Source organism: Talaromyces proteolyticus (assembly GCF_021365285.1).
Source record: "Talaromyces proteolyticus strain PMI_201 chromosome Unknown BGW36scaffold_12, whole genome shotgun sequence".
Lineage (NCBI taxonomy): Eukaryota > Fungi > Ascomycota > Eurotiomycetes > Eurotiales > Trichocomaceae > Talaromyces > Talaromyces proteolyticus.
The window spans coordinates 1,111,864-1,135,342 of NW_025764288.1; the positions used below are offsets into that span (position 1 = coordinate 1,111,864).

The window sequence follows — 23,479 nt, forward strand, 5'->3', positions numbered from 1 at the left end:
CTTAAGTGAAGGAGGCACAAGCTGGAGTCGGGTTCTTGGGATATAATACATGGATAGATCAGTTGATGAGTATAAACTGTCACATAAATACCAGTTGATATACAGTTGTGCGATTTATTCTATATCTAGTTTACTATACTAGATTGTTATCTTAATAATATACTACTATTAAGTATTTAATAATATTTTTATTAATAATTATCTGTAATTATCATTTGTATCACTTACATACCATCTCTGCAGCTACTATATTGTGTCTGCATGCCTAAGTATGTGTGGATTGACTAGAGTTAAAGATTGGACGAAGTTTTGACTAGGAAAAATGGACTCATAACTCAACATATGGTAGATTCGTCTAGGCAAAATATATGTAAAGGGCATCGCATCACCTTCAACTACTACAAAAACTACCTTCCAAATTCTTCGAATTTAATGAGGCAAGTATGTTCCTGTAAGAGGTCAAGGTTAACACGTTTCTAATTCGTATAAGGATGGCGGCCTTACTATCATCTTAGAGTACCGATCATCTTGGAAAACTTCGAGCCGTGCAGTAATCCCAGGAGTAACATTTTCAAACCCAGGGGCGAGGGAAGTTTGGTATTTCTGGTATATTGTTGCTGCGAGTGTGGTCATTTCGAGCATTGCTAGACTATAAGTGAAATTAGAAAGAAGATAATTAACAAAATGTTGCGATAGTATCCAAAAAACATATTGCGAAATCCTAGATGTAGAGTGGTACACCTTGAGGATCCGGAACTGATGCTCCAAAAATCGAAAACGAAACCTACTGTAAGCCGATGCACATTCTTCCACCACTTGAAAATGCCCAGAACCAGCGGTTCATCTCAGCTGCATCAGGTCCAAGCCATCGATCAGGATTGAACGTGAGCGGATCCTTAAAGACCTCCGGGTTTCGGTGAAGAGTAAAAGGTGACATGCCCACAATAGTTCCAGCTGGGATGTTATATCCATCGATGACAGAGTCGACAGAACTGGATCTTGGCTCAAACGTAGGCAACGGTGCATAGAGCCTCAGTGTTTCCTTGATAATAGCCATGAGGTAGGTACATTGATCGCTAACGCTAGCCTTTGGAAATCCGTATTTATTCAATGATTCTCCAGAGAGACTGAGGACTTCCCGTCTCAACTTTACTTGGAATTTTCTGTTCCTTGGCTGGGAGAGAGACCAAACCAGGAACATTAGCGTGTCGCTAGTCGTGTCAAGGCCGGCTAAGAAGTGGTCTGCACACTCCGAGGCCATTTGTAAATCATCCATACTATCCGCCCGGTGACTCAGATGGTGTTGCCAAAGACGTTCAAGGATAGATAGCCCTTGACCTATTATTATATCATGTTAGCTAATTCTTCAAAGATTCCGATGCCGACATTTTAACACAGGGAGCCATACTGTTCGACGGGGCAAGCGATAGACCCTTTTCCTTCGTCTTCATCATATCCGAATGAAAACGCCTGTAAGCCTGCAGTGCGAACTCCCGAATGCCCGTATACGTAGCTGGCTTTTGCATGGGGAGCAAAGGCTGTAGAATCGTTTCCATTATCCCAGTGCGTGTATATAGCCATCTTGTAAACATAGGCAAATGCACTGAGAACCAAGAAAGTCGGCGCCGAGCTGGATCAAGAATATCGCTGATCAAAGCTTGATGAGATTCTGAGCCTTCCATAGCGAATGTCGACCCGTACTTTCCATAGAGAAACTCGGTGATGTTGTCCAAGGAATAATAGTGTAACGTGCTGAAGATATCCGAGATATGATCTTTCTCCGATTCGATGAGTGACATGTACTTTCCTGCTTTTTCTTCAACCATACTAGTAACTGGCTCCTTGAGTATGACGGACTTTGAGTATGCATGGGATAAAAGCTTTTTTCTCCGACCATGCTCTGTCGCCGAATGAAATGTGAACAGGTTTTGTCGACCGTAAACATCAAACATGCGATAGAAACCTGTTCTGCCGAAACTACTTCCAGGACCGTATATTGTTCGTAGGGCCGTCAGACTATTAAAAGAAACCTCATTTGGGCCAATGCGAACAGCCGGGCCATATCTCTGGTGCAACTGGTGAATGGTACGGGTACTGGTTCCCTTCCAATCTTCATAAGCCAATCGCCATTTTGTCAGTAGGAATGACTTGGGCCCTGGTATGCGGCCCAATGGACTTAAGAGGAGTGGATTTAGGAAGAAATATGTGGCTACGATGACGAACAGTGCTAGAAACACTGCTATCATCGAGATTGAAGTCATTGCAATGACCAAATTCACGAAACCTACTTCGAGGGACTATAAGGGAGGCACTGTACGGTCAAGTGCGTGCCTTTGGAACATCTTTCAACGGCACTGACTTAAATCGAATAAAACGGCTACCCCTCTTTTCTCAATTATTCCGGAAGTGGCGACGGAAATGGCTGAAGCGGTTGGCCCATAAACGGCGCCTCTTATACCTAGGGGTTATACGCCGGAGGGAGGTAATAGACAGCTATCATGGAATTTGAGGCTGGCCAAGAGCAACCTACACGTTCAGTCAAGAAAATGAGTCGCCGTATCTAACATACCCACTTCTCATACTTACTTATCAAAATCACCAAGACGGGATTAGGATATCGGACGGTCCGACGGGATTTGATTGGACGAGATAGTACTACATATTGAGCCTTATGTCGCTAAGAGATTGGCAGTTGCCTATGTAAAAACTAGAAGAAATCAATCTATAAAGTACTAATATTATTTATGATTATAGTATTATCTATCTATTACTCATAGTACGCTTACTGAGTATGCTCATCACGCTCGGTGAGCGCTTAGTACGGATCAGTAAAGATTGCACATGTGTCTGATGGATAACATTATATAATATAAAAGCGGTAAGAAAGCAATGACGACTCAGTTGCATATCTTTTATACATCAATTGATATCGCACATATAATGTAGCTGGGTGTTATGTACATATATGTACCTAAAACGAGCCAAGAGGGTAAGGACAAGACATTTTTATGGGTCAATTTGACAACCAGAATCACAGAATTCTAGACCTCATGCTGATCTTTCTCACTTACCTTTACCAGTGCACTTTCATTCGTATTTTGAATCATTGCCGCTACATATTCTCCGTCACTTTCATCCACGCCTCCAATGAAGAAGCTCAAAACGAGCGCGACCCCTCCAAAGCCCAAAGTGGAAAGAAACACAGTACTATAAGCCCGTGCATTACCCGTCCGATATGCTTGCTCGATCAAAGGAATCGCACTAGCAGTCAGTCCTTTGACCGTGACATTGTACAGAGAACGACCATCCTTCAGCGCCGTGATTAGTTCCGGCACTGCCGATTCCGAAATGCCAGTAGACAACGCAGCTGTCTCAATGGCAGCTGGAATCGTTTGACTGAGTCGATTACTTAGTATGGTGCTGTACATGGCGACCGCAATCGACGTCCCTGCTAGACGAATGCATCCACTAAGCCCGCCAGCAGTTCCCAAGCGCTCCTGGTTTTTGATTGGGAAAGTTGTCATAGGCAATCCAATCCCATCAGCCATGCCGATGATCAGATTTCCCGTGACAAGTAGGCCTAGAGTAAGGTCTAGGTTCAACGGGTTCGCTGCGACCGCCGCCAACAAGCCAGTTCCAATAAACGATCCTATGATGACCAATGGCTTTGCGGGTAGCCAGTTCGCAAAAAACGGGCCTGTCATTTGGCCTAGGACAAAGGACATGGTGACCAGACCGGATATTGTTGCGCGGCTATCTGGATCGAGATTCGGATACAAAATGGGGACCGCATTTGGCCAAATAAGACTGATTGAGATGATTGTTAGGTTCCAGATTGAAAATCTTACTGATATTAAGGCAACTTACCCAAATGCATAAAACGTCATTGCTTCAATCGAGCACCAGATTACACATGAGGTATACTTGATATTTTTGAATAGCTCTAGTGGCAGATATGGCTCTTCTAGCGACATCCGAAGCTCATAAACCACGCAAACGACGAGAGTGACGAAACCAGACAGCAATGTTCCGAGAACATATCCACTCTTCCAGGGATATAAGGACTACGACGAGTGATTTGTTAGCCTTAGGGTTATGGAATTATTCAGTAAAGAATAACAAAGATAGATCACTTACACCCCCCCAGTTCAGACCCATTAGTAGAAGAATCATCCCAGCCGAGAAAAGTAGGAGGCCAACGAAGTCGAAACCCAGAATCAACTGTTTTGCCCGTTTGGTTCGGTGCAGCATATTAAATGTGGGCGGATGGTAGAAGAGAAACCATAGCAACACCGACACCGTGTTCAGCGCTGTCAAGTAGTAAAAGCACCCACGCCATTTCACTGAAGTATTGTTCTGAATGGTGGCAGCGATCTTCGGCCCCAGAGTATTCTGTACAAGACTAACTGTTAGCAAGCTGGACCTCGTGAGAACTAATGATGAGAGAGGGGAGAGAGGTTCACTGTTGGTAGAGTGAAGAGAAATAGACCAGCATTGGCTATAAACCGCCTCTTCATAGGCACAATCTCAGCAACAACCCAGAAGAAGGAACATTGAAATCCAGCCGCGATTCCGATCAAAGTTTCTCCTGCAATGAGTTGTTCGAGTGAAGTGGATGTACCAGCAACAATACTCCCAATCAATCCGATGGAGGACCCGATAATGAAAAACCAGCGCCGACCAAAAATGTCGCTCAATCGGCCTGCAAGCATGAGGACAACGGCCTGAGCCAGCGAATACACAATGCCCACCCAGTTGACATTGCTGGATCCATACGCTATTTTCTTTAGTAAAGGACGCTATGTTTCAATGTTCCTTGACAGAACATACCCCCAAGATCACGACTGATCTCACTTAATATTGGCGCCACCAAGGCAAAACCACCTGTTCCACAGGCAAACGCGAGTCCTATGGCCTTCACATTACGCACAATTAGCAAATGGCAACTTCAAATGTAGTGGGGGTACAATCTCATACACAGTAGCTGCCGATAAAGTATGGACTGTAGAAATATCCTTTTGGCAACTCAGTTTGGTCCTTTCCTTGAGCTTCGGGGCGACGGTCGCTTTCTGCAGCTGTAGCTTTCCCTATGGCATCGACGTCACCAGAAGCTTCGATGTGCGAGACCTGCTGCTCCTGGACTTCTCCATCTTTCAGGACAGTAGTAGACATGTTGTCTAAGTCTGCAGAAGTCACGATCGACAAACATAAAGTATAGAAAGTTCAAAGTATGACACAGCCGTTTTGAGGTCCATATATTTGCGCTTATGCATGTTGCAGGGATCATATGTAGGGTGGTATTTAAAAACAATTCACCCCAGGCTGTCTGACCCCAGACAGAAACTTCTCCGCAATTTCCTAAACTTAAAAATAATTACTTTCCTCGAATGTCGAGTTGGACCGGAAAGATCCCGATCCGGCCGCGGAACGACATTTATATCAATTAGAAGGGTCGGGTCAGTAGTGCAACTTAAATTTAAAAGAAATGTGGCTATTATGGCGAATCTCCAAGTGTCCAATCAATTATTAATCATAATTAACATAGCTTGTTAGTAGCTGGTTAGCTGGTTATTTCCTCATTGAATATGATTCTCACTGGGGGTTGATGATCTTAGGGTTAGTTTCTCATGTTCCTAACTAAGTGTCATTCTGATGTATTTAATATTATATCTTCATAAATCCACAAAAGTCGACTCCATATCAAAATTTTAGTCCTTTTTATTGTTTTATATCATGTACTCAGAATCTGAAGAGCTGCTCATCAATAAACCGATGCTAGGAGATCATGGCTTCTTCACTCCAATCCAGTCACCCCAAGCTGGGTATATTGCTGGGAATGTCGAGATCCACCACTACCATCACGCGGGCAAGCTACCGTTTCTCCACCAGTTATCGAGCTGTGCTAACAACAGACTGGCTGCGTAGAACGTCCCGAGACTCCACCCGGCCCCTCCCTTTCGATCCCATTTCTCCGCGATGCTATTCATAACGCAAGCTTAGTCAGCTGTCCGTCAGAACCATAGTTACTTGTTAGAAACTTGGTCGTTCTATCAAATGAAATCGCAGAGTCATTCGCCTGTCCCTAGAAACATGAAGCTTAGTCATCCGCCTGTAAAGTCCAGAAGAGAGTTTGGGACTGTGGTGGGGGCTTGGAAATCTATTCTTGTCAAAGATTTGATGTACAACAGAAATGATATGTGAGATGGGTTGTCTTGGCTGGAGCGCCGTCTCGCGTTGATCCTATTATGGCAAAGAGTGGTGCGAGAAGATTATCTTGAGATAATTTTCTTGAGATAAACATTCTATTCCTTGTAGGACGGATCGAACCTGATGGATTGGCCGACCTGACCCACGTGGTTGGGGAGAAGGCATCCGATACTTGGTGTGATCCATGACAGCAAACATTGGACAATCTGTGTCATGTCTCCTTTGTCTGGACACTGTAGATGATACGAGACAGCTGGGTATCTAAAACATCCGTTCTGGCTGCAGGATCGTCTTGAACTGTTTGTCCTGGTGAATATCTCACAGCTGCTTCGTTTCATACTGTTATGCTAATTGTATCTCATGCTTAGCCTGTTGTTTGGGAGCTTTATGCGGCCTTAGCTCCACCCTACCCTAGGCCTATTAGAAAATTCTGTGCCTGAATCTGCGCGCACCTGTTTTTGTCTGCGACCGTTGTACTCTCCAAATATTTTCTTCTCGGAGTTACAGATACATGCTTCATGGGATATCTCAATTGTTTCGATCGACCATGTCATCGGGCGCGAACAACGGAGATTATACAAAGAAGAACTTGATGGACCTTCCAGCTGAAGTATTATAACTAGTATTTGCAAACGCATGAAGCCTCTCTTCACACAGTCAGACTCCATATTGATGATGGTTTAGCTGGAATCGTGGGGGGCCTTATGGGCACTCTATCATGCTTCCCAAACGCTGCGAGCTCACGTAATTCGACCACTCTTCCGGGAGACACTGATCGGGTTCCAGAAGGATGTCCCAGTATCTTTGAACTGCAGGAAGCTACCAATGAGGACAATATTTAACATACTGTTGAGGGAGATGTCGCATATACAAGACATGTACATGACGCCATCTTCAGACACGAGTTCTCTGAGTTTACTTGACTTCATGGGACGGATCCCAAACTTGAAATGTTGCGTGTATGGTGACTCCCGTCCCGTTTATGTGCGTTGTATAATTGCTATGGGATTCTGCATGGATCGTGTTGATGCTGACTTTTTGAGGAATCGAACCGGGTAGAGACAACAGAATCTCAAAACCCAACAAAGATTCCGTTTTGCCTGTATACGATGGGAGACAGGGGATGTTATCATCTGCTGCTTTGTTCATGGCGACCCATTTTTCAAAGTCTTGCGCCATGCAGAAGAATGGAAGACGTCGCCGTATCCCAGGATTGTTAGGGATTCTTTCAGCGATTGGGAGCCTGTTCGGTAGAAGCTAAGTGAGAGTACTTGCTTGGGGCGTACCGGTCCCTCTGAAAAGGGTTTGAAGTCCATTGAGATTGGTACATGTATAGGAAGTTTGAAAGTGGAGATTTGCTTGTACCTAGGTATATAGGGGGTACTGTACCGTTGCTTTATACGGAACTTTAGTGAAGGCAATATTTAGACTAAAGATGTCATGCCAGAAATATGCAATTTGAGGCTATCCTGATTACGCTGCACGTTGCGCTTCGCCTTGGGCTGAAGAGATGTTTATCTCGTTAGGGCTCTGCGGTGCTGATGGGCCTGGGGCTATTGGGTCCAACCCCACTGTAGTCGATCACGCTAGTTCGGCCCGTGTTGTGCGATCAGAATCCAACTCCACTGTCCCGTCTGTAGTTATCTCCCCAACAGCTAACTCTGCCTTCTGCGAGTCTGCATTTGCACCCAGCGTCATCTTACCACTCCCCGGCAACTCTGCCTTGCCATACGGTTCATTGATAGTAGAGCCTGCCACCGGTGGCATTTGCGTTCCTGAGCGGCGTTTCCCTCTACGCCAAAAAGCAGCAAGACCAACAACAACAAGAACCGCACAAGCCACACCAACACCAATACCGGCCTTAGCACCATCGGATAGCCCTCCTCGGCTTCCTCCCGACGAAGAGTTAGCAGCAGCAGAAGAAGTTACCGTAACATTGTACGATGTGGCTGTCGCTGAATCTGCAAAAACGGCCGGAGTGGGCTTTACAAAAGCCCCAACGCTCGAATTCGTTTGTGTAATGTTGAAATAATTACTATATGAAGATACGCCATTGAACATGCTGCTATCTTCTATGTAAAAGCCGTACATGTCGGTCGGCAGATCCAATGGAACTTTCCATACATAATAGCCGTCTGTTCCGGGGATATTGACTAGAAGAAGAAGAAATAGTTAGATCCAGGACGAAACTTTTCCACGACCAGTACTGGGATCACCACATACTGACAACTCCAAAGTCGGGGAGTAAGTACGTTCCCCTGTCCAAGCTTATGTTTGATGGCGGAAAAGCACCCTTCCATGAGAGGTTGAGTGATGTTCCGACATCGCAGTCAGGGAAATCCGTCGTGAATACGGCGGTGCTAGCATTCCCAAGACTAAATAGCGACAGAGAGACAACAAAGAAGGAGCAGAATCGTAACATTGTCGACGATTGAATAAATGTAAACAAAGTACGGCGAACCTCTAGGTCGCTGCGCTTGGCAAGCTGTAAGGCCTAACCTATTTACAGGTTGGGTTGGGTTGGGTTGTGGGCCTCGTGGGCTTTGACGATGTCTACTCAGCTCCCTGTGGCTTGGGGATCCGAGTGAAGATAACATGCGGATTTAAGAAAAGCAAAGCCACCAAAGGATCGACCCAATCAAGTGGGGAGAGAAGCGAATCGCTAAGGCTTAATCTCAGCCTCCTTTCAATCTTACGAATGAATCCTCATTTTTAATTTATGATTTAACTCGGTCCTAGCACATGGACTCCTTCGGCCTCTGGCCCTCTTACTCCTTCCAGTCGTTAGAACCTCTCGTTATATCTGCAACTTCCACTTTGACGACCCCAAGCTTATCCGCTCTCCGTGAAATTTCAATTTATTGCGAGAACATCGGTCGCTCTTCTATTTTCATAGACCTCACAAAGCTACCTCGGCTATCATCTTTTGAATTAGAAGTGTACGCAGATAAGGGCCTAACGCTTTTGGAGCCATCCTAGATAGTAAAGAAGGCTATTTTTATAATTTCTAATATCAAATTGAGCTTCCTTCAAAATGTAGGACAAAATATTAAAGAAATTGACCTAGCGTTTTATGTTATTTACTTATAGGGATATCACTTCAAAGCCCAGCTCCTACACCTGAGATCTTTGATTTTGCAAGATTCAATTACTTTCCTTCCTTTTTTGTTTCCAATCAACATCTCTTGCTTGGAAAAAAGTATCCATTACAACTGCCTTTGATTGTGGGTACAGCAAATTGTTGGCGCTTTTGAATTTGGAAGAGGGTACTACCGCAGGGTTGTCAAAGCATGATGATTCTCTCGTAGGTTTCGCAAGCCGGGTCTCACGATTAGTTGAGACACTTGAGTGGCCAGTGGACTACAATATTTGGAGTGATGAGATTTAGTGGCAAAGACAGTGATGGATCTGGTACAATGTATTTATCAAATATGTAACGTTCTGTCTTAGCGAGCCATTCATCCTTACCATATTTCTCAGCTGCAATCATGCACTGAGACAAATCAGCCAAAGCTCTTCGTTTCATCTTGGTCAAATCATAGTGCAGCTTTTCTCACTTTGATACCAATGGTCGATCAGCATTGATACCACAAAATTATCTCCCAACAGGTGGGTTTTGCTACCTTTTTTTGGATAAGGGGATTCCTCAATATATAACCAGGAATTAGTCTACTACAGAAGTTTTAGATCTGGTCTCATTTATTTGTATTATATAGTTAAATTCAGAATAGGAGATTTCAGGTAACTAACATATACTCATACCCACATTGTCGCCCCTCCATTTCGGCAGTAGAGTATATTTCTTGTTTCACTTCACAAAGTAGCTATATTCCTACTATTAGATACAGCCAACTTCTTACTGGCCAATCTCGTGTAATATCTACATCAAAGTTTGAGCAGGCAGCCACGTCATCCGCCAGTTTTAATTTCATACAAGTAGGTTAACTAGTTAGTGACTTGTTGTCTCAGATTCTCAGACCAATCCAAAAAAGGCATGGTCACGAAGTGACCAATCACGTCGGCGGTGAACCGCTTACGTGATGCTTTTTGTTTTTGGTATGAGCGCGTTTTAGTATGGCGCCTTACTAGATTGCGAGCGTTTTTCCGTGTATACTAGTTAAATCGACAAAATAGGCTTCATTCTTACGCGCTTATAACTCACCTAAATATGAATATTCTCAACTGAAAATTAATATGTAGATAGAGCAGTGAAGCATCTACATTTTCAGCTACATTTTGCTACATTTTATTTGCTAGGCATTGAAACCGCATTAATACAAGATACACGCGTTTTCCCCCCAAACAAACTTCAAAAGAATTTCCCTTTACGATCCGCAAAGTAATATGCCAATAAATTGGTCTATAGTTAGAAACGCCTTGTATCTACAATTCTGAGGGGTCATACCAAGAAATTACGATGGTAGTCGTTGAAAATACGCGTTCAAAATGCCACGGCGCGGCATTCGACATCCTCCGAGATCTAAAGCATCTTATAATGCTTCATCCAGTCAATTACCACCTAATTCGGCTTCAATCGCCTTAACAGTATCTAATTTAAATACGCCGGAGGGAGACATATCCAATAACTCTGCAACTACGCCGGTGGAATCTACATCGAACCCTAATACTCAACCTAAACCGGCCGTATCAGCACGGAATCTTGAAAAGGCACATCAATAAATAGACCGAGCGCAACAAAAAGGGATAATTATTCAGAGAAAAGCAATTCAAGATGCAATTGAATTGCTTTATCCATATCCTCCTCGTCCCGGGCAGCTTAAGGCTTTATATCATCTTTTATTCCTTCGCCGGGATCTTATTCTTATTGCAAAGACTTCTTTTGGCAAGAGTATGATCTTCCAGGCTATATAAATGCTGTTAGCACAAACAGTCAGTTTTATTATTGTGCCTCTGAAGCGAATTGGTTATGAACAAGTTGCAAATATATCTCGTCTTAGAGGAAAGCCATGCTTTCTAGAAAAGGATACAATCAACTCCACTATACTATGGGAGATTCAGCATAGGAAATATACGCATGTTTTCCTAAGTCCGGAGCTGGCAGTCGGTAAAAAATTGCGGCCGGTCATCATTGATCTAGCCAATCAAGGGTGTATTGCAGCTGTTTTTATAGATGAAGCTCATCTAGTAGCACATTGGGGTGCTAATTTCCGAAAATACTATGCTAGCTTAGGGCTATTAAGGTGTCTTATAGGACCTAATGTGCCTTGAGGTTGTTGCTGCGGTGTGTTCTGAAATATCTCATCAATAGCTTCGAAATGAATGCTCCGAATAGCTTTATAAATCCAATACTTTTGAGTTCGGATAGAGATAGTATCATCTTCCATATTGATAGGTGCGCAATATATATTGTCCGGGGTAAGTTGGATCTGCCGGTAGAACATTGATGTATTTAATCCCTCCGGAGGTATATTTAACCCCATACACAGTTTTCCAGTAGTAACAGAAAAGTGTGTATTCTGATTATTTAGTGTTCGGTGGTGAACAAGAGCATTATAATCAAAGTTATCCCAACAAACAACAAGCTGATGTTTGTTCTGCTGTGCTATAATGCAAAGATTCTTCTAATATTTTGTTAATAAAGGATATTGGTGTTATTATTATAGATTATAAACTTGCCTCTGCTTCCTCGGCTATAATATTATAATAGTATCTAACTCTATCATAGCTTAGACTGAAACCGACACTTGCCAATAAAGAAATCAACCCCCGATTTGCTCCTAACGTATGAAAATGAAGCCCCATGGCCGCCTGGAAAGTGTTCGATCTATAAGGAGCCAGAGCATGTGTTAATAAAACAGGGACAGCTTTATCCATGTATGATGAGGAAAACCGGGTTCTGAACGCTTTAAACCACTTAAAATTCGCTCAACAAACTTCTCCAATCACATATGGGTCTCTCCTATGTGTCAGGACTCTAGCACCCAGGTGGGAGAATTGACCGACTGGCATCCAGTTTAACTCGGCTCCTACACCTCTAGAGGAGCTTCGCTGACAATGGTTGAAGCGACGAGCGTCTCCTTCGAAGGTCGTAACACGAGTGAGGATGCGGGCCTGTGGTCTGTTGGTCAAATGCCGTTATTTCGATGCGTGGTCAACTTCATCCACTCCCAAGGGCAGAAAGTCGGCGTTCAATTACAGCACTGTGGCCGTAAAGCTAGCGTGACAGCTCCATGGCTCGGCTATCGACCTGCAAGACCAGAGTAAGGCGGCTTTCCCGACTATCTTGTTGCTCCTTCAACTATACCCTATAAGGGCAATGGAGACTGGCCGACTCCCACCACCATGACCAAGACAATGATCCAGAAGGCAATCGGCGACTTCGTTCACTCAGCCAGTCTCGCTGTCGAATCTGGTTTTTATGTAATAGAGATTCATGGCGCACATGGTTATCTCATCCACCAATTTTGCTCGCCTCTCACTAATAAGCGCACCGATGAGTATGGCGGTTGCTTTGAGAACCGCGTGCGATTTGTCCTAGAACTGGTGCAAAGAATCAGGCTTTTTATTCCAGAGAAAACACTGCTTTTCTACAGAATCAGTGCCACAGATTGGATCTCGGACACGGAGTCCTGGACCATCGAAGAATCAGTGCAGTTGTGCCGGCTGCTAGAAGATCTCGGGGTCGATTTAATTGATGTTAGCTCCGGTGGCTTAGCTCCAGAGCAGAATCTGCCTCCGCTTCAGCCGGCGTATCAGGCGTACTTGTCTAAAACTATCAAGGACGAGGTTCTAGGATTGCTCACTGCAAGCGTGGGTATGATCCACGACGGAAAAACGGCAGAAGATGTTCTCGCCTCCGGACATGCGGATGCCGTCTTCATCGCTCGGGAATTTGCGCGCAATCCGAGTCTAGTTCTAAAGATTGCTCATGGTCTGGGAGTTAAAGTAAAATGGCCAATAAAATTGCATAGGAGCCAGCCTTATCATAAGGATATAGATATGTGATAGAACAATTCCATTATTTAATAGTTGCTATCATGCGGTCAACATGACCAAATTTAGTTCCGTATGGGATTAAATATCTTCCATTTATATGTATCTTCAATGTTGTATTGATTCTTTATTATTATGGGGTTTACTAGTTGACGTGATTATATACGTTCTGAATTGATGTCGATATAAAATCTATTGAACAAACGTAACCCCATTTCTCAGAGTCCCGATCTTGGAGATCGACACATCCATCTGTGTACCAGGCTGCAACCATCTTGGAGGATTCATATCTCCTCCTACCCCTAAATAAAGAGAGATTCCAGGTTAGTGTTATAGATATATTACGGACATGGGAAACCATACCACCCGGTGTGCCTGTCATTATCAAACTACCTTTCTGCAGAGTAGTACCTTGGGACAGGTACGAGATAAGATAGCGGCAATCAAACAGCAGATCGGCCACCGACTCGTCCTGGCGCACCTCCCCGTCGATGGCCGTTTTGACATGCAGATCTTTTGGATCATCTACTAGACTACTGGCCAAAAGGCACGGGCCGATTGGCGCGTAGGTGTCGAATCCCTTGGAGAATCCCCATTGGGGGACTCTCCCGGCATAATTTGGGTCGCGTTGTAGTTTGCGAGACGAAATGTCATTGCCTACGGTATATGCTGCCACGTAATCCAGTGCGTCTTCTTGCGAAACGTCTTTTGCGTCTTTTCCGATAACAATGGTCTTGGTATACCAGTTAGTATGACTGGTATACGTACACCCCGTGAGGCTAGGAAATGGATTGAGTCTTACCAGCTCTCCCTCATAATCAGCTTGGTCATCCTGAGCGACCTTTGGAATCACTACGTTGTCGCCATGATCTAGAATTGCTGTCTGGGGTTTGAAGAAAATAAAAGGGAATGGTGGTGGTGTTCGCTTTGCTTGCTGGACTACCACAGTCAGTTTTATAACCATATTTCGGACTGACTGTCCACCTCATACTATGCTTCACGTAATTCAGGCCGACGCAGCGAAGAATTGGCACTTCCGACGGTGCTAGCGGAGACAAAATTCTTTTTACAGTCGCCACCTCGTCGGAGACTCGAGTCATACCAGTTTCGTCAAAAGGATCTTCTCCTACAATAAGCTTAGCCTGTAATTGATCATTCTCAGTCACGTATCCGAGGTCGAAGTCCGGTCGAGGTAAAATAGGCTCGCCCCGAAGGACTCTGCCATCCACGCTCTCAAATCTGATCAATCGCTGCCAGGGGAGTTTCATTGCGATCTCGATTCCTTCTGATTGGAAAAACCGTCTCTGCCACTCGTTGGTCTATTTTAATTATCGAAACTCCGAAGTTCCCGTGAGCATAATCGTCGTCGGGATGTACTGGGATCGTACCGAGGTCTATTCCGGGGCATCCATCCGACACCGTCGGAACTTCGTTACGATCTTTTTAGTTAGTTTCCATGGCTAAATCAATGATAAATGCAATTCTCTTAGTAGATAATAGACAAAGGTCGACGGACCAGCTTGTATTCCGATAATCATCACGATATTGATTGGATTAATACAGAACAAGGATGACTACCGAAACAGAGACTATCACCAACTCGATGACCTCCCAGAATCTGGAAAGCGTCAATGGGATAGATTCGCTGGATGATTTAAATGTATCTATGGAAAAACTTCAGGCTAAGCCCCTATGGAAACAAATGGCTAAACTGAACCCACCTCTGCCAAACCCTAGCTGTGTGCCACACATCTGGCGTTATGACCTGATCCGACCCAGTTTATTGAAAGCCGGTGAGCTGGTTAGTGAAAGCCAGGCAGAGCGGAGGGTATTGATGTTGGTGAATCCTGCTCGAGGTAGGATATTCTGTGGACATGGTCATGTGTTTGATAAAAGCTAATGGCTGATGGTTCCAAGCAGATGCCCCCTATACCACCGATACCCTCTATGCGGGACTACAGCTCGTGATGCCCAACGAGGTAGCAAGAGCCCATCGGCACACCGCATTCGCCATGAGGTTCATCATCGAAGGCCATGGAGGTTTTACTGCGGTACACGGGCAGCGCATCACCATGGAGCGTGGTGACGTGATTATAACACCACGGTGGAACTGGCATGATCATGGGAAAGACGGTTCAGGGCCGATGATATGGCTGGACGGACTCGATCTGCCGAATTTCCGGCATTTTCCCGTCCACTTCGTTTAGCATTATCAGCAACTACGATACCCGGCCGACGACGTGGATTCTAACACATCCCCCATTGTGTTCCCTTGGGCGAAGATGAAACAGGCTCTTGACGAGACTCCGGGGAACTGGGCATCCAAAGACTACTTGAAGAGCGACGGGCGACAGGGTATGTTTAAGTATCATGTGTTTAGAATTAAAGGCGAAAGAACTAATAATTGTGATACCCAGTCTCCAAAGTCCTAGGCGGATCCGTCGAGAGGCTCGACGCAGGAACAAGCTCACCAGGATTCCGAGAAACAGCATCATCAGTCTACCATGTTGTGTCAGGGCGGGGATATTCTATCATTGGAGAGAACCGCATTACCTGGGGACCAGGGGATACTTTTTGCATTCCCTCCTGGCAGCGATATCAGCATTTTACAGACCTAGAAGGAAAAGGAGAGCCAGTTTATCTGTATCGCTTCCACGACAAACCGATGCTAAACGCGCTAGGATTCTACCGTCTGGATGGTGTCGATGTCGAAACTTTGGTGTCTGATTGAGATAAGCAAGTTTAAGCGGGAGTACAGACATCCGGACGGCAGGACATCACCACGGACGATTCCATTTGTAATTAGGTGAATGACTTATTTATCTGTATAAGATTGTAGTCTATCTCTACAGTGACGGAAACAGGTCATAAAAGGAGCAACCCTGCATTCGCTAATCTACTAGTTGACATCTAATAGCGTTATGTCAGTAGTGCCATCAGACATTCATAATCATATACAAAACTTGGGGAGCAATAATACGAGTCGTTCATGGTGGCCGACACCCAAGAGAGGAGATTGGTTGACCCAAAAATCTTAATCGCGCAGTAGAAACCATCGAGATGTCTCGGACCTCGTAAAGCTCGTACGGCTTGTTGTTTCGCTCCCGGAACTGTCGGCTTCTTTCCGGCGGGATTCGCATTTCAGCTCTTTCCTCCTCACTGCAACATCCATCAATCGAAATCTATACGTTGGCTTTGTATAGACTATTTCTGGAAAGACACGGAATAGTTCCCAGGCGCAATGCTTGCGAACGCCCGGGCGACTCCGGCTGAGAGCCAGCAGCAGCAGGGGCAGCAGGCGAAACGACGCCGCGTCACCCAGGCATGCGTCTCGTGTCGAACACGGAAATCTCGCGTATGCTTGCTGGCTCTCTTTCTATTTATACTGTACTAAACGAAATGGGAGTAGTGCAGTGGCCAGCGACCGAAATGCAGCACCTGTACTGAGTTAGGGCTGACGTGCCAATATGTCGTATCTGCGCAGGCCAACCAGACCGTTTTAGTTGGAAAAGAGTAAAGCAACCATCCCTTGTCCCTTGAATTTACATTCTTCTAAGCACTAAGCAATTGACGATCGTAGACACTTTCAAGCGATTGAAGACCGTCTACACCATCTCGAGTCTCTGCTCGAAGAGGGTTCGATAAATGCCCAGAGCCCGAAGAAATCATACAACACTGTAGACACGGCTGAGCACAATGATCGCAATTCTAATACTCCTAATCTCATTTCCACGAGCGATGGCCCTCTTACTAGCTCTATGGAATCGGACGATCCCACGGATGGGATGGGGCATTTTGTTTTTGCCGATGAGGAAGATCGCGCCTATTTTGGTATGTCCTCTTTTTATTCGGGATGGCCATTCAGCAATTTGAAAAGTTCTCATCTCTGCCGTAGGTCCGTCATCCAATATAGCCTTCACGTCGGATCTGTCTCGGGCGTTGAAACGCATGTCACGTACCCGAGGCCGGTTATCACCTGGCAACCAGCAGACCACCACGCTACCAGAGTTTCACATCGCGAGAGTCTCGCGTCAAAGTTCGCCTGTTCGCCGTGCGGAACCATGGGAAACCGAGTGTCATCAAGACAATATATCAACATCGTCGATTTTCTACCTGCCACCAGACCAGGAGACGTCAGCTCTAATCGACCAGTACTTTGCTAACACAGGGCTGCTTTTCCCCTACCTCCACGAAGAGACCTTTCGCGAAACATATGCCCAGCTAAAACATAACAACGCGACAACACGGCGCACGTGGCTTGGGGTCCTTAATATGGTTCTCGCCTTGGCCACGCACACGACGGTTCTGCAGATGGGCCAAGTCGACAAACGTCAGATACAATCAGAAACATTTTATCGTCGCGCTAATGGACTTTGCGCGGAGTATGTGATGAATGGAGCAAGTCTAGAGATTGGTCAGTTCTGCTCTCAATATGGCTGTCACCCGGTAATTCTTGGTTTTCCATAATGTTAATTTTCAAGTAGTCCAGTATCTGTTGTTAGTCAGCCAGTACATGCAAGGAACCAAGTCATCTATTCAAACGTGGGCAACACATGGGCTTGCCGTTAAAGTGGCCTTACAACTCGGGCTACATTCTACAGAAGCCTCCAAGCGATTTCCCTCTGTTGAGCGTGAGATTCGAAAGCGGACATGGTTTGGTTGTATTGTCCTTGACCGGTACGTCGCCAAGTAAAAACACGGAGTCAAAGTCTTACCATGTTTCAGTGATAGGAGTTTGAGCATGACATTTGGCCGTCCTGCCTCGATCCCAGAGAATTATTCTCGACTTGAACTGCCTATCTATTTTGATCTAATTGAACCACGCGAACGCGTCGTCGAGGCACGACATCGGTGCCGATATAGCACTGACTTTTTCAATGCCACGATGTAAGCACTTATCTACATATACATTCCAAACCGCGGAAAGATGAAATATTGGTTGTGTTAATTATATGGCCGTCTACAGTCGCCTTTATTCCATTCTAGGCAACGCCATCGATCTCCTTTACGAAGGAAACCTGGGCAGCGAAGACAGAATTCTCAACTACGAGCTGTTAACCCGCGTCCTACGTATGCGTCATTTGCTCGAAGAGTGGACCGAACAACTCCCCAAACATATGGGGCTAATCCGGGCGCAGAACTGCGCCTCCCAGCTCGGAAAGGACCCAACCATCGACCGGTTCCGCACCATCCTGACCCTGCGGTATCACAATATCCGGCTTCTGATCCATCGCGTAGTTCTTGTTCGGCTTTGTGACTCGCTTGACGACTTCGACGCAAGGGGCCAAGATGTTCTGGCCCTGCAGGATATCTCCTGGAGCACGATGCAAATTGCCATTGAGTCTGCAACGGAGATAATTAACATCGTCCTCACCGTGGTGGAATCCGATTTGGTACGGCGGGGTTTGTTGGGAGCATGGTGGTTTACACTTTATTATAGTATGTCTTTTTGTTTTCTTCCTTCTTTTCTGAAGGCCATTCTGTCGATTATTGACGCGCATCCTGCAGCTTTCGATGCTGCCTTAGTATTATTTACCATATTCTTACTTACGAAACGATCTAACCTCCTTAACCTTCCAAATATCACACCGGATTTGACGAAGCAAACATTTGTCAGTTGTATTGGACCACTACGGCGGTTGGATGAGGGCAATCGGACGATTGACAAGTGTTGTCGGTGCTTGCAGAGGCTAGCGGAAGCATGGAATCTCATTGGTATTATCTTTCTCTCTCTTCTCTTTGGGGATGGTTAAAATCCAAACTATTTAGCTGATACGTTATCTTGTGTGATAGAATCAAACAACAATCAAGTTATGTCCCAGAATACGACCATGTTTACCCAACTGAATGATTATCACCATAATAATCAAGACAACTCGGTTCCAGTCGAACAAGTTGTAGACCAGAACCCATCGTTTCTTGACTTCGATTTTATGACTAATGAGCTGTTTGATGTTACGGATGGGTTTTTGCAAGGTCGAAATTTCTAATATAAAAATTTCGTGTTTTGATTGAATTAGCTAGTTATCATTGACAAAAATGGACGGGATCAGATGGTATTTATTTCATATTACACGTATATTTGTACAATTGGGTTTGAATTTCACTGCATTTTTCACATTAGAGACTTTAACCAGAGCCGTCTGGAGTGGTGGAGAGATTGACCATACACCTGCGGGACGTTCCCGAATATTCCGCGGAATGGTCTCCTTCGGATATACGCATTGACCTGGGGACCAGTCGAGGGATAGATTTTACACGCCTTATAACTTTCGCTTATACATATCAATGTTACTTTCGACTTCTCCCGGTTTGTACCATAATAAAAAAACATTTCACCACTATTTATGCCAGAAAACATCCTTGATTCTAATCTCATATCTCTAGCATCCAATGAGTCTACCACAGAAACAACTATGCGCCTGGGTGGAAACACCTGGTCCGGAGGCGACGATAGAATTCCGGAACATCGAAGTGCCCACGCCGGGTCCAGGCGAAGTGCTAGTTAAGCTGGAGGTGTCTGGAGTATGGTGAGAATGACAAATACGTCGCGAGGACATATCTGATATCGATAAAGTCATTCAGATCATCATTCAATTTATGGAAATACGCCAATGACGGCTCACATTGCCGGGCATGAAGGTGTAGGCATCGTCGTTATAGGTGCGAGATCCCCTGATGTTTTACATCAGCAGATATATATATCTGGCAAATGAGCCTGACTGTTAGGTGCACTAGTCGGGCCTAATGTCTCCAACGATCTTCTAAAAAGAAGGGTTGGAGTGTCGTATGTTTGTTGACTTCAACATACAATGGACTTGATAGTATTGACAAATGGGTCAGATGGCTTCATCGCGCATGCCGCAGATGTGAAATTTGCAAAGTGGACTATACTCACTGTCCAAACCAGGATAACTCAGGAAGAGTAAGTCCTTTATCAATCTAAAATTGACCGGTTACTTAAGGAACTAGAATGTATCAGGGACCTTCCAAGGTATATCCCTTTCGCTGTCCTTACTCCATGACTACACTGACAGAGACTCTAGAGTACTGCGTAGCCGACGCCGAGTACGTGTTTGAAATCCCCGCCGAAATTCCGGCGACAATAGCCGCCCCGCTACTCTGCGGAGGCATCACTATGTACGGCGCTCTTGTGCGAGCTGACCTCAACGCCGGCGATTTTGTCGTCATTCCAGGAGCCGGCGGTGGCCTAGGCCATTTGGGTGTCCAGATTGCAAGCAGTATGGGAATGCAGGTCATCGCAATTGACTCGGGCCCGAATAAGGAATCCATTTGTCGGGATTCTGGGGCCTGTCACTTCTTCGATTTTCGGCAAAGTGGCTCCTCTCTGGTGGATGATGTGCGTTCTGTCACAGGAGGCATTGGAGCACACGCAGTTCTCTGTATCACAGGTGCGCCCTCGGCCTATGATAGCGCTTTGGCAATGGTGCGGAGCCTAGGGAAGCTCGTCTGTGTAGGTATTCCGCCGGCATCATACCGGCTCGCAGTGAACCCTTTCGAGATGCTGGTTCGCGGTCTACGAATCATCGGATCAACTGTGGGTAATAAATCACATATGTCGTCGTTGATGGATCTCGTGCTTCAGGGCAAGGTAAGACCGAATGTCGAGGTCTATCAATTTTCAGAATTGCCGGATATTATGGACAAGCTGGAACGTGCGACAGTGGTGGGAAGGGCAGTTCTAAGAATCCAGAACTAAAATTTGACGCAATTGTTATTGTACCATATCTGATTTTTAGAAACTTCGTAGGCGATAACTGTCAATCACTTACCCGGCAAGGTCCTTGGAGTTAGGAGTAGGGTTTTTGTGATGGAACCCATACTAGAATGCTCCGAGGTATATACTAAGACCTTTCATAGAAGGAACGGGAATAAGAGTCAGAGTCACAAGACTAGCAAGCAGATAAATCTGATCCATTCATTTTGGCAAAATATAATCAGATTATCTCGGGGACTTAGGCCAAGGTTTCGTTAGACCCTACGATGATTTTACAACTATGGCTGGTTGCGTAGGGCTTTTATAGCCTATAAATCTTATTTTAAAGAAGCCTTAAAGGTCTTCAGGCAAATGACGAATTACCAGCTTATTGAAAAGTATCTGAACTCGCTACAATTGATACAAGAAGGTCTTCAGCTAGATTCAATGGAATTTCGAATCCCAAGATTGCGTCGTGCTAGTCTCATGTCAACGTCCTGCTAGATTGAGATTATATATTCATATCAACTCCGCTTAGTTCATCTCCCTTCTACCTGAGGGTGCTTATCAATGTGGTGGAAAATATAAATACTACTTTGTCCGAAATACAACATATCAATACATGATCAGTCCCGCCAGGTAATCGCTTTCGTCCTAACCCATTCTCTCAACCCGTCCGACCCATTGAAACGGCCAAAGCCACTGTCCCCAACACCGCCGTGAGGAAGAGACACCTCGTCGTGGATGGTCATATTGTTAATATGTACTGCTCCCGTCTCCAGTCGTTTCGCAAACTTCAATCCCCGTCGCAGATCTTCCGTAAACACTGCCGCAGTTAAGCCATATGGAGTATCGTTGGCTAGCTGCAACGCCTGCTCGTCATCTGCAACTGTGTATAGCGACACGGAGGGACCGAAAGATTCTTCATGATAGATGCGCATACCGGGTTTGACATCCTCGAGAACTACAGGGCGCAGGCGATTTCCCCCGTCATCTGCATAGAACAGAGAGCCATGCAAAACACTGGCCCCCTTTTTAACTGCGTCATCCAGAAGCGCTTGCACTTTTACTGTGGATTTCTCGTTGATGAGTATGGGTGCAGCCTTGTCGGGGCCAAAGAGACGGTTTAGTGCTGCCTTCAAAGCCGTGCGAAAGTTGCCGACGACACTGGCATTGACTATGATGCGTTCTGTGCTCATGCACACTTGGCCTGCATGGTTGAAGGCCCCCAGCGCGCACTGCTGCGCTGCCAACTCGAGGTCTGCATCTGCGCAAACGATCGCTGCATTTTTCCCGCCGAGCTCAAGCAGGCAGGGTTTCAGGTATTGTCCACAAAGCCCCGCGACAATGGATCCTACTGCGGTACTACCTGTAAAATTTACCTTTCGGATGGTAGGGTGCGATATCAATTGGCGAGTGATCGCAGCAGCATCACTTGGCCTGTGGTAGATGGTATTCAGGCAGCCGGCCGGAAGTCCAGCTTCATGTAGAATGGAGACGAAATGCCAGTACGTGGCTGGAGCTAGTTCAGGACCTTTCAGAATGACCGTATTCCCAGCAGCAAGTGGGAAAAGGCAGGCTCTCATGCCGAGGGTATGAGGAGCGTTCCACGGTGCAATACCCAACACCACACCATAGGGTTGACTGATGAACGCCGCACTGGTGTCTTTCTCGTCAGGGTCAACTAAAGTACCGTAATTAGCGGACAGTCCTGCCAGTTGGAGGCACATGTCTATCGCGGTGCCATATTCGAATCCGAACGGCTCAGGAGGAACGCCAGTCTCTGTGCTGCTGTATGTGTGGCTCTCATCACGACGGTCCTTTAAGAGCTGGTAGGCCCGCAGAAAAATATCTCGGCGCTCCTGGGGTTTTTTCCATCGCCATGTCTTGAAGGCTGAGGCAGCAGACGCAATCGCGTCGCGCACGTCATCCTCGTCAGCTGCAGAAGCTTTCCACAAAACCTGATGGTGGACCGGTGAAACCACATCAAAGGTGGTCTTTGTGACTCGTTGGGTACCATCCAGCCATAACGGAACAATAGAATTGCTGTCGAATGCGATAGCCATTTCCTGAATGTTTCTTGTTCCCTTCAGATGTTTCAATATGGTTGAGAAAACTGAGCGAAAACTCTTGTAGTGTACACTCCCAATTCTTTCAGAACGCAAAACTTTTTTTTAGGTGAATTTGTACGTAAGTGCTTTATATTGGCATGTTTGCGATTGCCCTTGATTTTTTCATCCTAACAATCTACGATTTGGTGGATTCACTGACCATACGGAATGCTGCCGCGGGATGGCCGGCAGAAGCTAATGCTTGCATAAAACTCCAAATCTTATACCCATATATCCGAATAAAATATATCCGGTTCTATGTTTGTTCGAGGATTAGCTATGTATTAAGCCTTAAAACACAGCTATCGATTATAACAGCTATACAGCCGCGCTATTCCCCAGGTATCATTATCGGGTTCCAAAGGCTATGGATGTATAAGATAACCAAGGAGAATCCCTACAAGATGAGTATGGAAAAGTCAAACTAGTGGATCCCGGCAGCTGGCAAGACTATGACTAAGAAATAAAGTATTTTAACAATCAAACCCGC

General features: G+C 45.4%; 10 protein-coding genes across 10 annotated transcripts; 5 read left to right on the plus strand and 5 right to left on the minus strand.

Annotated features, from left to right (window-relative positions):
* Window positions 1-274: 274 nt before the first annotated feature.
* Window positions 275-2,353, minus strand: BGW36DRAFT_388434 (cytochrome P450 71B28). Its single transcript, XM_046217225.1, has 4 exons — window positions 1,409-2,353; window positions 789-1,338; window positions 505-649; window positions 275-449 (listed from the first exon to the last, which is right to left on the minus strand). Exons 1-4 carry the CDS (start codon window positions 2,259-2,261, stop codon window positions 408-410), a joined length of 1,590 nt encoding a protein of 529 aa, XP_046067594.1. The 5' UTR covers window positions 2,262-2,353; the 3' UTR covers window positions 275-407.
* A 688-nt stretch (window positions 2,354-3,041) lies between these two features.
* BGW36DRAFT_400772 (fungal trichothecene efflux pump) lies at window positions 3,042-5,172 on the minus strand (the record flags this gene model as incomplete). Its single annotated transcript, XM_046218668.1, has 6 exons — window positions 3,042-3,807; window positions 3,868-4,064; window positions 4,138-4,356; window positions 4,464-4,777; window positions 4,831-4,915; window positions 4,978-5,172. The coding sequence occupies 6 exons, from the start codon at window positions 5,170-5,172 to the stop codon at window positions 3,042-3,044; spliced, it is 1,776 nt and encodes a 591-aa protein (XP_046067595.1).
* A 511-nt stretch (window positions 5,173-5,683) lies between these two features.
* BGW36DRAFT_388435 (uncharacterized protein) lies at window positions 5,684-6,516 on the plus strand. Its single transcript, XM_046217226.1, has one exon. The coding sequence runs from the start codon at window positions 5,786-5,788 to the stop codon at window positions 5,987-5,989; it is 204 nt and encodes a 67-aa protein (XP_046067596.1). The 5' UTR covers window positions 5,684-5,785; the 3' UTR covers window positions 5,990-6,516.
* A 1,157-nt stretch (window positions 6,517-7,673) lies between these two features.
* On the minus strand, window positions 7,674-8,789 carry BGW36DRAFT_53801 (uncharacterized protein). Its single transcript, XM_046222403.1, has 2 exons — window positions 8,431-8,789; window positions 7,674-8,360 (listed from the first exon to the last, which is right to left on the minus strand). The coding sequence occupies exons 1-2, from the start codon at window positions 8,627-8,629 to the stop codon at window positions 7,789-7,791; spliced, it is 771 nt and encodes a 256-aa protein (XP_046067597.1). The 5' UTR covers window positions 8,630-8,789; the 3' UTR covers window positions 7,674-7,788.
* A 3,721-nt stretch (window positions 8,790-12,510) lies between these two features.
* Window positions 12,511-13,173, plus strand: BGW36DRAFT_432056 (uncharacterized protein; the record flags this gene model as incomplete). The annotated part of the gene is made up of 1 exon (XM_046221072.1): window positions 12,511-13,173. One exon carries the CDS (start codon window positions 12,511-12,513, stop codon window positions 13,171-13,173), a length of 663 nt encoding a protein of 220 aa, XP_046067598.1.
* Window positions 13,174-13,331: 158 nt separating this feature from the next.
* On the minus strand, window positions 13,332-14,429 carry BGW36DRAFT_327936 (uncharacterized protein; the record flags this gene model as incomplete). The annotated part of the gene is made up of 4 exons (XM_046212762.1): window positions 13,332-13,463; window positions 13,525-13,894; window positions 13,964-14,100; window positions 14,135-14,429. 4 exons carry the CDS (start codon window positions 14,427-14,429, stop codon window positions 13,354-13,356), a joined length of 912 nt encoding a protein of 303 aa, XP_046067599.1. The 3' UTR covers window positions 13,332-13,353.
* A 302-nt stretch (window positions 14,430-14,731) lies between these two features.
* BGW36DRAFT_411168 (RmlC-like cupin domain-containing protein) lies at window positions 14,732-16,038 on the plus strand (the record flags this gene model as incomplete). Its single annotated transcript, XM_046219164.1, has 4 exons — window positions 14,732-15,017; window positions 15,082-15,212; window positions 15,369-15,516; window positions 15,579-16,038. The coding sequence occupies 4 exons, from the start codon at window positions 14,732-14,734 to the stop codon at window positions 15,890-15,892; spliced, it is 879 nt and encodes a 292-aa protein (XP_046067600.1). The 3' UTR covers window positions 15,893-16,038.
* Window positions 16,039-16,402: 364 nt separating this feature from the next.
* BGW36DRAFT_305576 (fungal-specific transcription factor domain-containing protein) lies at window positions 16,403-18,914 on the plus strand (the record flags this gene model as incomplete). The annotated part of the gene is made up of 7 exons (XM_046212081.1): window positions 16,403-16,516; window positions 16,571-16,674; window positions 16,742-16,992; window positions 17,057-17,575; window positions 17,643-17,838; window positions 17,893-18,048; window positions 18,128-18,914. 7 exons carry the CDS (start codon window positions 16,403-16,405, stop codon window positions 18,912-18,914), a joined length of 2,127 nt encoding a protein of 708 aa, XP_046067601.1.
* A 640-nt stretch (window positions 18,915-19,554) lies between these two features.
* On the plus strand, window positions 19,555-20,881 carry BGW36DRAFT_400776 (uncharacterized protein; the record flags this gene model as incomplete). Its single annotated transcript, XM_046218669.1, has 5 exons — window positions 19,555-19,691; window positions 19,739-19,824; window positions 19,945-19,948; window positions 19,987-20,090; window positions 20,220-20,881. The coding sequence occupies 5 exons, from the start codon at window positions 19,555-19,557 to the stop codon at window positions 20,879-20,881; spliced, it is 993 nt and encodes a 330-aa protein (XP_046067602.1).
* A 480-nt stretch (window positions 20,882-21,361) lies between these two features.
* On the minus strand, window positions 21,362-23,096 carry BGW36DRAFT_388459 (Aldehyde/histidinol dehydrogenase). The gene has a single exon (XM_046217227.1). It carries the CDS (start codon window positions 22,942-22,944, stop codon window positions 21,505-21,507), a length of 1,440 nt encoding a protein of 479 aa, XP_046067603.1. The 5' UTR covers window positions 22,945-23,096; the 3' UTR covers window positions 21,362-21,504.
* Window positions 23,097-23,479: the final 383 nt, after the last annotated feature.